This window comes from Alosa sapidissima, chromosome 9, assembly GCF_018492685.1.
Source record: "Alosa sapidissima isolate fAloSap1 chromosome 9, fAloSap1.pri, whole genome shotgun sequence".
Lineage (NCBI taxonomy): Eukaryota > Metazoa > Chordata > Actinopteri > Clupeiformes > Clupeidae > Alosa > Alosa sapidissima.
The window spans coordinates 29,056,077-29,069,428 of record NC_055965.1 but is presented as its reverse complement, the minus strand read 5'-3'; the positions used below and the strand labels follow the sequence as shown (position 1 = coordinate 29,069,428).

The window sequence follows — 13,352 nt, the reverse complement described above, 5'->3', positions numbered from 1 at the left end:
CTTTGTGTAATCAAGTAAACTTTAAATTTACTTCTTCTTGGGTGCAGCCTTTTTGGGCTTAGCAGCTTTAGGCTTGGCCGCTTTGGGTTTCGCTGCACAGTAAATCGGCCAGTGTTAATTTTACTCTATGGGTGTTAATTTTAACACTATTCCAGAGTTTATATAATCCTCACTCATCAGTGTTAAAATAACACTTGCCATAGTGTTGCCGTATTAACACTAGCCTAGTGTTTCATAATTAACTCTATCAGAGTTAAAATTAACTCTATTGGAGTGTATCATTAACTCCATCAGTGATTCATAATTAACTCTATTGGAGTAATTAATTAGTTTCTAGAGCCATATATTTATCAAAATAAACATATTAAACAAACCACAGCAAATTAATTACTTTTCTTTTTTTATTAACATTTGCCATGATATGGCTCAAATCAATGTGCAGAGGTACAATATATATGTCAAAGTTTGGTCCATAAGCATTTTGTTGAGCAAAGGCCTTATACTCATACAAATCATTGACTTTAACAATAAAACAATGTCCCTCACAATCCATAACCACATATGCATGAAAATGCTCTGCAACACTGAGTAAACATTTCATAAACAAGAAATAAAACAATATAATCAAGAGTTTTTTACAATTTCACAAACTTGTGTTTTGCTTCAAACCTATTACTAGAGATGTGCAATAATGGGCCAATTTTCCATAAGCAAGACAGATAATGCACCATGAAGTGATGTTACATGTGGGTATACCCAAAGTCCTTTTAGGCAAGTCCCTCCACTCAGCAGCCATATTGCAACGCATTTTGGGCACTTTCGGCAGGCTTCACAACACCAATCTTGCTCCAGCGGCAAGATCACAACACATGATTGGCACAATCAATGTCTTCACAACACACCACATGATTGGCTCAATGTATTTACATGTCCACGTTTTGCCACGGAGGGGGGTGTGATATATGTAGACACCACCATACGTTACAAACTAACCCCATGCATTTCTATGGAGGATTTTTTGAGTGCTGTGTCTCATTAGAAAGTCTACCTCCTTAAAAAGCTCATGGTGTTCATGTATTCCAAGGCTCCCGAGCTGTTCTTGACCAAACGCTGCGACACTCGTTGCTTTAGGCGCAATGCCAGATAGCCAGTCCCTCTTCCAGCATCGTAGAAGTGTTCCTGCAAAATAATGTGGGCAAGAACTATGATTATCCAGATCAATAGTTGAACATTATTATTATATATAACCTTAAATGGAAATGAGTAAAATCTTACATAGCCATTGGTGGAGTAAGGATCCCTGAGATTAGGAAACAGTCACAATGCCGAGTGCATATCTTTTTCCTTGACTTCGTACTGGTATCCTAAAAACAATAGGAAAATTATATTAGATATATTCAGACAACATTACAAGCTATAAAATGGAAGAGTGATTAAACATGGATTATGGATAAAATATAGACTTAACGCTTCTTGCCACTAAAATATGCTTAAGTAATATTACATTACATTAGGCTAACACATTTTTAACCAAAGCGACTAACATGGTAGCAGTTTAAGTTTTAAAGCAATTCTCTCAACAATTTTAGGACAATTTAAAAACAGTAGAGTACAGTAAGAATAAGTGCATCAGTGAGTGCTGTTTTTAAACAGTTGAGTGTCAGTTCAAGACAGGTGGTAAGTACTAGGATCAGCAAGACTTGTTGTAAGTAGTGCTATGAGAGGAGATGTTCTCTAAAGAGCTGGGTCTTCAAGAGTTTTTTGAAAATGGAGCCACTGTGTAGTTGGTAATAGATATCCCTACAGCTAAGGTTCTACCTTATAGCATTTATCAACCCCACAATCACCAGTTCAATATTGTTTTTACACAGCAATTCTACTACCTAATACCTGGATTAAAATACATTAATGTAGGGTTTTCTTGTCACTCTGCAGGCAGGTTGTGTGAAGCTATATGTGCACAATAATGATTTTTCATTTTATTTCACATTACATTATTCACCCTATTACATGCACTCCATTTTTCTCACTCAAACAGTCAATTGTGATGTTATGTTACAATGTTCTCTCACTTTGAATGAATGGAACGATAACATTGGATCAATGTAAAAATGGCACTACCACTGAAAAGTCTGAGTAGGGATGTCCTGAGAGAACCCCACCCATGGAATCCCTCTCGTTCAGTCAGAAAAGAGTTAATAGTTTGACTGGACCTAACTGTTGTATACAATTAGATTAATTTATTCAAAACAAAACATACCCATGGACCAGGATATTCAGAAGATGCCTTCTTGTACAGTGTGTCAAGGTGCTCTACTATACTCCTCCATTATTTCCTCTCCCATTTAACTCTTCTCCAGAACCTCCTGGACCATCTATGCGTAAAAAAAGAAACAATAACAGTGATACACTTGTAAAGAGAAAACTTACATGCACCCTCTAAAAAGTGTAAATCCAGAGTACAAACAAGAAAGCTAAGGGGGCAGCTAGAACGTCAAAAAACAAATGCTATTTAATACCACTGATAGTGCTCAAAATATAATTACACTTCTGTGGTTGTGATGAGGGTCTCTACAGACAAACAGAAGTATTGTAAACTTGGAAAGTGTAGAGAGATTATAACAAGACCTGTATCTGAAGGAAGCAAATTGCTTGGCTTCGTGTTCTAGTAGCATGAAATCAGTGGGATTTTGATCTTGCAGCACTGGATCTGCAAGCAGATCTGACTGAATCTAATAAACATACTTTGATTTGACACTACCGGAACACAAAGCCAGGCTTCTGCTTTTTGGAGACGAGACAGACAAGGATTAGTGATATTTTAATTTTAAATGCTCACCTGTTTGGCCTTTTTCTGCTGAATCTCCTATGGCAGAGGTGTTCTCTTCTTTTGCACCAGTGGATTGATGTGCCTTGTTTGAAGAACAAGAAAAAAAAAATTGGAATCTTAAAGGGCTGCTTTAAGAAATTCGGTCTCCGATTTTATTTCACTTAATTCAACTAAAGGGTGACACTTTTTTTTTTTTAACCATACCCACTTTATTTGGCGTGAACAACACATTTCACAATTTTCTTCATCAGGTTTGAACGTGAACCTAAAGCCTTCACGCCAAATAAAGTCAACAAAATATACCCTCCAGTGTGCGATTTATACTAGTTTTTGACTTTTTAATAGTTATACTGCACACCATCAGCACCTGCAAAAGGGCTGTGCACAGGGATTTTGAACTTTGATTGATTTCAAATGTATTTCTTAAAAAGGATCATAAGGATCTGCATTAACTCCAGCCAGGATACAAAGTGTGCGTGTGAAATCATTAAGAAACATGACTACGGTCAGGCTGATTCATAGTCTAAACAAGCTAGAAAAAAGAAAGAAAAAAAAAAGCGTTGCAATATGGCTGCCGAGTGGAGGGACTTGCCTAAAAGGACTTTGGCTAAACCACATAAAACCTCACCTTCTCGAATTAAACTTTGAAAGGAAAAACCAGGCTGCAGTTTGAGGTACTTTTTTCTCCATGGTACTGGACATTGATGAGCATTTTGCTGACCCTGTTAAAACAAAGAAAATGATTACATCAATACAAGAACAACAATGATTTGACTATCAGCAGTATATCAACTAATCAGCAAAGGACTTCTAAACTTTATTCTGACATTATTTACCACAGGTTACCAAATGTTTCAACCGCAAGTGTTTTGTCTTAAAATATGTTCATATAATCCCTACTTTTTAAGCAACATGACTGGTAATAATTTAAATAATTTCATTAGGCAGTAAACTCGTCTACATTTTACCATATCCATAAAAAAAACTGCTCATAATTTCAGAGAATAAACATTTCTTACTCTGCTCAGCTGTAACGTTATGCCTGATGGACTGAATATCCTTATGCACGTGCTTGCAAGCTATTGAACCACAATTTCTACAAATATCTAAAATTAGTATCAGCTAGCTAACTTCTATACTCTTTGGCTTACCTGCACCCTTTATAAGTTAGGAAACAAAGAAATTGATCTAACCCAAATAAAGCCAACAGACTCTAACAGAAACTAATACCAGTGCCATACAGAGAATGGAGACTGCACCAAACCAACCAGGCTAACGGTTACCTTACACCTCTAACTGTTAGGCTACAAATGCCTAACAGTTAAACGAATGCCCTCGTGGTCTCAGCTAATGTTAGCTAGCAGCAATTTTTTATAACCAAGCAATAGTGTTCAGTTCAACCAAACGTCAATGAGTCGACAGACTGTTATAATTAGTCAGTCAACAGATCCATTTGTGCCAGGTGAGCATTTGGCAGCACAATAACGTTAGATCGCTATGAACAGTGGAGTTCTGGCTGTAACTAATGTTAATCAGCTAGGCTACGTTAGCATGTTAGAGCTATTCCCTCAGTGGGTATTCAAATTCCAACCGCCTTTTCGAATTTCAGAAAGGACTTTAAGACGTTGTCGACTCCAATATTATATTAATGTCAGTTTACAGTTTAAGTATTACAAATTAACATAAACTTAACCATTTCAATTTGATAAGGTTATAACCCACCGAAGTTATGTTAGCTTGCTGGATGTTTTACCAATAATTTTCTGAGCTAGCTAGTGCTAGCGACCTTGCTACTAGCTAGCGACCAAGCTAACGTCACCAATATTTCATAGTAGGTAAAACACGTTGGTATGAAAACATATACCTGTGATGTGACATTACTTAATTGTGTATTTGTCGTAGTTTTCATGCTAGCTTACAGAAGTATAGGGAACAAATGAATTTACCTTTTACTATCCCACGATGTACTTCAATGGCGTCCATCTTCTTTTCAAAAATCTCAACTGAAGGACCGGAAGTGTAAATGACTCCACCCCAGAGTTCGTACATTCACACCCACTTAAAACACTAGGTTGTGAGTTTTAATTACACCGTGGGTGTACATGTTTGTTCAAACAACTCCCGAAGTTACACTAATTAACACTAATGAACACTGAAAAATATGTCTCTGAAAAATTAACACTTAATAACACTGTCAATTTTACTGTGTGCCTTGGCTTTCTTGGGGCTCTTCGCTGCCTTCTTGGGTGCAGCGGGCTTCTTGGCCTTAGGGCTCTTCGTCGCCTTTTTCGGTGTGACTGGCTTCTTGGCTGCTTTCTTCGGAGACTTTTTAGCGGCAGTTGGTTTCTTGGCTGCTGCCTTCTTGGGTTTCTTTGCCGCTGCGGGTTTCTTCGCGGCTGGCTTCTTGGCTTTAGGTGCTGCCTTCTTTGCGGGCTTCTTCTTTGGCTCTGCCTTCGCCTTGTTCAGCTTGAAAGAGCCAGATGCGCCGGTCCCTTTGGTCTGGACCAGAGTCCCCTTTGTTACAAGACTCTTAATGGCCAGCTTGACACGAGCGTTGTTCTTTTCCACGTCGTATCCACCAGCCGCCAAAGCCTTCTTCAGTGCAGCCAGAGAAACCCCTTTCCTCTCTTTGGAGGTAGAGATCGCCTTAACGGCGAGCTCACCCACACTTGGCCCAGTTCTCTTGGGCCGGGACGCCTTCTTTTTGGGGGCCTTTGCTGGGGCCGCCGCGGGGGCTGGAGCAGCTTCTGCCATTGTATCGTTTAGGTTTTACGCACAGATTACTCGACGAGACCTAGAAGAATGACAACTGAAGAATGAATGACTGGAAGAACTGGTGGGCTGGTCTTAAAACAAACATGATAACCATTTAGACTCAGCAGACCGAGAGCTCTCCGGGCCTGTCTGTGGCGAAGAGAGCGCTTGTGTTTTCTCACCTCACTTTTTGTAACGAATATAAGTAACGATACAACATTTCCCAACTAGTCTATGTCTGCTGTGAAGAGCACAGCGTACACTTTAAAATGAATATATGGGTGCGCATGTTTGATATTTATTCTTGGTGCAACGAAATAAGAACTTTGGGCGTCTAGGTGGAGTGGTCTCAGCCAGTCTTATTTTTGCGAGGAAAACATGCACATAATTATAATAAAACCCTACAATACCCCAACAAAAAAGTGCCAAAGATCAAGATATAAGCCTCAGTAACGCGTAAAAGCCAATGAAAATGTAGTTTTTGTGAATCTGTACTATACAAACGGGAGCTTTTTAGACACAGTGAAACACAATTGACATACCTGCACCAGACGCATTCATAGGTCTATATCTCACACGACCAAGTATTGGTAAATATAACTTATGTGGTGATTTGTGGCTTGAGTTCTATGAATAGACAATCTGCAATAGGTAACATATATGTGTATCAGGCTTATGCTGTTAAAGGAGAATTCCGGTGTGATATTGACCTAAAGTGTATTGAAACATGATACCGAGTGTGAACGTATGTCTCATAGCCCATCTCGGCTTGTCCCCTGCACTCCAAAATCTGGCGCTAGTTAGCCGATGCTACCAACAGCTTTTTCAATAGTGGTGCTTCGGCATCGGGCTAGCCATGCAAATAAATCACTGTTTTACACCCATTTACGAGGCTCAATGTATCTCCACACTTCATTGGTAGACTTCCGAGGGCCCTGACATTTAAAACGAGACATTGAGAACTTTGAAAAAGCACTGGTAGTTTACTTACAAGACGATTTATACAGACAGTATCTTCACGAAGTTTAGCGTTTGCAGCCATCTTGAATTTAGTCACGATAAGTCGAGCAACGAGTAAGAATGAACAGGGATCAGATAAGGGATCAGATTCCAAAAATAATTCAGTGGAAATGCATGGATTCCAGTTTCTTCCAGTAGCAGCAACTGGAATCCATGCATTTCCACTGAATTATTTTTGGAATCTGATCCCTTATCATAGCTGTTCATTCTTACTCGTTGCTCGACTTATCGTGACTAAATTCAAGATGGCTGCAAACGCTAAACTTCGTGAAGATACTGTCTGTATAAATCGTCTTGTAAGTAAACAACCAGTGCTTTTTCAAAGTTCTCAATGTCTCGTTTTAAATGTCAGGGCCCTCGGAAGTCTACCAATGAAGTGTGGAGATACATTGAGCCTCGTAAATGGGTGTAAAACAGTGATTTATTTGCATGGCTAGCCCGATGCCGAAGCACCACTATTGAAAAAGCTGTTGGTAGCATCGGCTAACTAGCGCCAGATTTTGGAGTGCAGGGGACAAGCCGAGATGGGCTATGAGACATACGTTCACACTCGGTATCATGTTTCAATACACTTTAGGTCAATATCACACCGGAATTCTCCTTTAAAATAGTATTGCTTTGTGAAAGCATGCATGGATTGGATGGCTGAGACATTTTTGAATGTTTTTGTCATATAGCTGTAGAAAAAAATAAGAGACCACTGCAAATTTGAATATGTAAAATAACAGAATTTAGACAAAGTATTTGGTTTATATGTAATTTCGTTGGATATTTATTCATTTGGCAGATGCTTTCACCAAAGGTGACTTACAGCAATAGAATAACAACAGCAACAGAATAACAACAGCGACAGAATAATACAACTAGTTAACTTTCCAGAATCTCAGACAGAATCCCTCTCCAATGGGGCTCTCTCCTTCCTCAAACAGGGCCACACTAAACTGTAAAAAATGAAAAGTCAGAGCTGTCTAATTTGTTAAGCCATATTATGTTACAATTACATAAAACAGTCTATTATTGAATTAAACACAACCGTATTGTTTTCAAAAAGTCATTCCAATTGAGTAATTCCTTTTTCTGATTGAATCAATACTATATATATACTGGGGACCGAAGGAAAAGAGTCTTTGTCACACAAAACATGAAATTAAACAAACTCATATATGTCTTTCAAACACAAATTACATGTTTTGACACAGCAATGCATTTATCCATCTGAATCATGTAAGATCAATGTGAAGCACCTAAGTATCAGGCTACTGAACCAGTGAGGCAAATTAACACACACAAATGAAAAGCCAGGGCTGTCTAATGTGTTGCGTTACAATTAAAAGAAACAAGTCAAGTCAAGTCAAGTCAAGTTTATTTATATAGCACATTTCATACACAGAGGTCATTCAATGTGCTTTACATAAACAAAACCAAACAATAATAACAAATAAAAGCATATAAAGGGCAATATAGTCAAAGAATAGTTAAAAGGTAAAGATCATAATAAAAAGAAAACATAAAACACAAGGTAAAATCATTTAAAAATAAAGAATAATTAGTAAGCAAAAACAAAGGCAAAAGTAGTAAAAAAAAGTAATAAAAGACAAAGTAGAATAATTATCGAGGCAGATTCAGAATTTGTAACTCGGCACAGTTAGCAGAAACGTCTGATAACAGTTTGGTCTTAAGTCTAGATTTAAAACTGGCTACAGTTGGGGCCTTTTTAATGTCATCCGAAAGTTGGTTCCACAGCTGAGCCGCATAGCAGCTAAAAGCTGCTTCACCATGTTTAGTTCTAACTGTAGGTTTTACTAGCAGGTTTTTCACCTGGGACCTGAGAGGACGAGAAGGTGTGTACTGCTGAAGCATGTCTGACAAGTATTTAGGTCCTGCTCCATTTACTGATTTATAAACAAGCAATAGTGCTTTAAAGTCAATTCTGTGACTTACTGGAAGCCAGTGCAAGGACTTAAGAATTGGAGTAATGTGGTCAGTTCTTTTAGTTTTTGTTAGAGTCCTAGCTGCTGCATTTTGTATCACCTGAAGCTGTTTAATAGTCTTCAGTCTAGTTTTGACTGAAACACATCCTTATTTTGTTCATATAGTCATTCCAATTCAGTAATCCACATTTTCTAATTGAATCATATTCAATTCAATTTTCAAGTTATTTGTAAGGGACAGTGTGCAATTAAAACATAAATGTAAATATTTGATGCATTGCACCAGAGTTAGCCTTGGGCTAATTTACATCTGTAGTCCCACAGGAAGCACAAATACAATATACAAGCACAAATACAACATTTTAAAAACAAAACATCGCTCAATAAGTAATAATTAAATAAATAAATAATTAAATAAATAAATAAATAAATAAATAAATAAATAAATAACCAGTGTAACGCAATCACATTGAAATTAAATGAATATTTCATGTAGGCCTAAGCCTAATACATTTTATGTTGATTACTTTATCAAATTGGGTTATCACACATCATGAATCAATTAGAAATGCAGGACTAATTCTAAAACATTTCATTCATGTGCAACCAATGTACACAATAATCAAGTAAATCCAGCGATTTTATTTGTTCAGTGTAGGCTGATATTTTGCTGTGTCTGAACCTGAACTGAATAGAATCCCAGAGTGAATTTGCATGGCCCTATACTCCAAAATGGTGTGAACACTACAAAATGGATCTGAACTATGTATTTATTTACTTTTTTATTTTTTTATATTTCCTTTCTTCTTCACTGAATTGAGTTAAAAATGTCTTTAAATTCTTCTGCATACGGCCCATTTTGAGTATTTTCCCGGCATTGTACATCATCTACTTAGGAGATCATTGCTCCTACATACTTTGGCCTATAATCAAATGCCTGACCTCTTTGGAAAGCTTAGACACTGTAGTTGGACAACAATCAGAATATATGTGGGAAGTACTGGCACAGAGGTACAGAGGCTAGAATACTGTTTTATATTTCTGCCGGATAACAAATATCTCTGAACTGACCACCATTTCAGCCCTCTAGGTCACTTGAGATGACTTAGAAACACAACTGATATTAAATGTATATTTCCTTTCTTCTTCACTGAATTGAGTTAAAAATGTCTTTAACAAAAAATACCACCAACATTGTTGTGTGGCAATAAAATATATATTTCTATCTGAAGCGAAAGATGATGAGCGTATACCACACTCACACAACTGATTTTCAGTTGTTCACAACTGTTAAAACACATTTGTAAAAAACCTTCCAAATGGGTCTTATATTGGTTGTGTTACAGGATTTGGAACAACTGTGATCAACGTTGGGCAATTGTGTGTAATTACTGACTACTTTTGTTTTTCGAAAAGAGTCAATGAAATCTGCTATATGTTTATGGTTTTGTCTAAAGACTGGTTCCATGAATGTGTTCACACTACTGAGCATTTGATTCAGAAAGTGAGGTTTAGCGTTTAAAACAGAGACTTTCTAATGTGGAGACACAGCACTCAAAAAATACTCCATAGAAATGCATGGGGCTAGTTTGTCACGCCAATATGGCCGTTGTCTACACATATCCCACCCCTTCCTCGGCAAAACGTTGACATGTGAATACATTGAGCCAATCATGTGGTGTGATGTGAATACATTGAGCCAATCATATGGTGTGTTGTGAAGACATCGTGCCAATCATCTGTTGTGATCTCGCCGCTGGAGCAAGATGGGTGTCGTGAAGACTTGCGCACCGCGCATTTCTGCCGAAATGGATGCCCGACGAGTGCCCAAAAAGCGTTGTCAAATGGCCGCCGAGTGGAGGGACTTGCCTAAAAGGACTTGGTGGCATGGAGGTGCCATTTTGCATTCAAAATATCTATTATCTATTTTAAAGTACTGTTTTTAAAATCTTGAAGCACCAATTTGGATGAAGTAGATTCTTACCTCTCAAAAAAAAACATGCGGTGCCATCTCAGGCTATCTTATTGATTTATTAACAAATAGTCAATGGAGGTATATGTGCTATGTCAACCCTGTTACCAACAAATTAATATATTATTATAAAATCATATGAGTGCTCTTGTAGCTATTAATGAATATTATACATATAATTATGTGCTACATAAATAATTCTGGTGTTAAACACATAAATTACTTGATTTTAGGATTGACAGTAACAGGTTTGATGAAGTAGTAGTAGTAGAAGAAACTAAAATGGTTTCTTCCTTTGAAAGGTGTATTCGACAGTTCTTAAGTGGCATTTCATGTGAATGTTATTATGGCAAAATTATGGCGTTTCATATAGATCTATGAAGCTACATTTACATTTTCATATGAGTAGGCCTAAATGGCAAACGCGGGACGTAGGCCTATCTCATGCACGTTAAGCGTCCCATATGATCGCAATGCCCCATACTTTTCCAGTATTGTCAACAGGAGTGAGCATGTTAATCCAAATATTGATAATATTGAAACCAACATTGGTACCTAATAGATACCAGTGTTAATTCTGTTTCTCTCCTCTACGTTTAAAATGTGTTGCTCCTGTTTCACCCAGGATAGCACATTCGTACAAATACCTCCCCATTTCACATCTTGCACACACACTAATGTTTGTATCATTAACAGTGGAAATCACAAAATCATATGTGGTCATCATGAAAATGTATCCAAATGTAGCATACTAATGTTTCATTCACGTCAAATTCATGACATAGGCTACTCCTATCCCTTACACAGGTATAGGCCTACATAAGCAGGTTTAAGCAAAGTCCTTTTAGGCAAGTCCCTCCACTCGGCGGCCATATAGCAACGCTTTTTGGGCACACATCCTATTCAGCAGAAATGCGCGTGCGCAAGGCTTCACGACACCAATCTTGCTCCAGTGGCAAGTTCACAACACATGATTGGAAAGATGTCTTCACAACACAACATATGATTGGCTCAATGTATTCACATCACACCACATGATTGGCTCAATGTATTCACATGTCGATGTTTTGCCGAGGAAGGGGTGGGATATGTGTAGACACAAATTCTGGATCCTGGTTTAAGCAGAGACTTTCTAATGAGGAGACACAGCACTCAAAAAATCCTCCATTATTGTGTGTAGGCCTACTGCCATTACATAGGGTAATGACAGACATATTCCAAGACACCAATGACACAACATACATGTAATATGTAATTGTAAGTACTTAACTGGTACACTTCATTTTAATTGGATTATGCCACTGTATCAAAGAGGAATATGTGTGCACCAACACAGTTGATGTACTATGTAGTGTATTAGTAGACCTGTTCCAAGACATCGAAGACACAACATACATGTCATATGTACATGTAAGTAAGTAACTGGTACACTTAATAGGTTTATTCCACTGTATCAAAGAGTAACAAGGTTGTAGCAGCACAGCTGTTACATGTACACTGAAGACAATGAGACCTTGACTGGAGCTAAGAATGGTTTAATCAAATCTATCATGACCAGATTTACCCCATCCAGCAGATCTCAGGTCAGCTCATGATAGTTTACATGCAGCAATAACTTATAACTTCAGTTCAGTAAAACCGACAACCTGTTCTGTATTTCTCTCTCTCTCTCTGTGTACACACACACGCACACATTACATACATACACATATAAATGTAGAGTGACAAGTGTGTTTACATACAGCAAAAACTTCAGTTCAGTAAAACTGACAACCTGTTCTGTATTGCCCCCCCCCCCCCCCCCCCCCCCCCCCCCCCCCCTCTCTCTCTCTGTATATACATATGTGGTCGTATATCTGTATAAAATTGTGGCTTGTGGCTCCCTTGTTCGTTTGTGTCTTGTAGATTGCCTCTCTGCCAGTTTGCTGATTGCCGGTGCAGTTTAATTGACCAACCACACTCATTGGATGTTTCTGGCTGCTGGCGCTTTGAAAGTTTAAAAGTTCAGCCGTGACGTCAGCAGGGGCGCTCTTCCGACTTTCTTTGAGACGCCTGCCACGCCACTCCTCGCCACCTTCGGGCCCAGCCTCGACCTTTCGACTGCCGCTTCAGCCACTCTCGGTGTGAGAGGCCGGGAAGTGAACTGCGGCCTGTTCAGGCCTACTTTGTAGGCCTGGTGATTTTTTTCCGCCTTTTGCTGTATACTTTTTCGTTAACCTTAAAATGGAGCCTTAGTTTCCTAAGTTATTTTTGTTATTAATAAATATAATTCATTTTATATCTTTTGTCTGCCCGTTATTGCTCTTTGTTATTTCCCTAAGCCCTAGACAAGGGACGTAACAAATTGGGGGCTCTCGTCCGATCTTTTTGTAGCCTAGGCCTACTCGTTTATTTTCCCCAATTGTGACAAATTGAAGGCTTTGTCCAATTCTTGTTTTTTTTAATATATACTCGTATTTCCCCCCCCCCCCCCCCCCCCTTATTGTTGCAAATTGTTTGGCTTATTTGCTTAATTTCCCCCCACAAATTATAGTGTATGGCTCATTCGGTTTTGTTTTTGCCTTCGATTAATTTTTTCTACAACTGTGATTTTTAACGTTGTCTGTTTGCTCCTTCCAGATTGCGTTTTGACATCGTATTTTTTTTCAAGTAGCCTTTGTGGAAGTGCGTTTGTGGCCCAGGAACTCTGGTGAGATTAGCGTTTTATTCCTTTCTTTGATTTGGTGGTGGCTTTGTGGGGTGACTCCGGGGGGAGATTTCTCGAAATCTTCAATTGGTAAGCCCTGAAGATATGTAAGGTATAGTTAGTTTTGTGGGCATGTAGGGTCCAGAGGTTCGCCCTGTC

The 13,352-nt window shown here is 38.4% G+C and overlaps 3 protein-coding genes and 1 long non-coding RNA gene across 30 annotated transcripts in view; 2 read left to right on the top strand and 2 right to left on the bottom strand.

Moving 5' to 3' along the window:
• Positions 1-13,352, top strand: part of LOC121719407 (NACHT, LRR and PYD domains-containing protein 3-like) — an 851,137-nt gene that overhangs the window by 554,141 nt on the left and 283,644 nt on the right. The gene's annotated exons all lie outside the window — the stretch shown is intronic.
• The window catches only part of LOC121719377 (NACHT, LRR and PYD domains-containing protein 12-like), a 732,803-nt gene that overhangs the window by 563,000 nt on the left and 156,451 nt on the right, over positions 1-13,352 (top strand). The gene's annotated exons all lie outside the window — the stretch shown is intronic.
• LOC121719619 (histone H1-like) lies at positions 28-5,703 on the bottom strand. Of its 2 annotated transcripts, none has more exons than XM_042105409.1 (2): positions 5,035-5,703; positions 28-92 (listed from the first exon to the last, which is right to left on the bottom strand). In XM_042105409.1, exons 1-2 carry the CDS (start codon positions 5,582-5,584, stop codon positions 28-30), a joined length of 615 nt encoding a protein of 204 aa, XP_041961343.1. In that variant the 5' UTR covers positions 5,585-5,703. The 2 variants fall into 2 exon arrangements, with proteins under 2 accessions (XP_041961343.1, XP_041961342.1); XM_042105408.1 differs by having other exon boundaries at positions 28-99; positions 5,030-5,584.
• On the bottom strand, positions 384-3,620 carry LOC121719685. The gene is made up of 5 exons (XR_006034291.1): positions 3,459-3,620; positions 2,840-2,912; positions 2,261-2,375; positions 1,276-1,364; positions 384-1,179 (listed from the first exon to the last, which is right to left on the bottom strand). It is a non-coding gene; the product is annotated as an uncharacterized LOC121719685 (long non-coding RNA).

Excerpts from the sequence above, each read along its gene's own strand:
- LOC121719619 (XM_042105408.1), bottom strand. The coding sequence starts at position 5,584 with ATGGCAGAAGCTGCTCCAGCCCCCGCGGCGGCCCCAGCAAAGGCCCCC. Across the intron at positions 100-5,029 it reads AAGCCAAGGCACACAGTAAA|TGTGCAGCGAAACCCAAAGC; the intron begins ATTGACAGTGTT and ends TGGCCGATTTAC.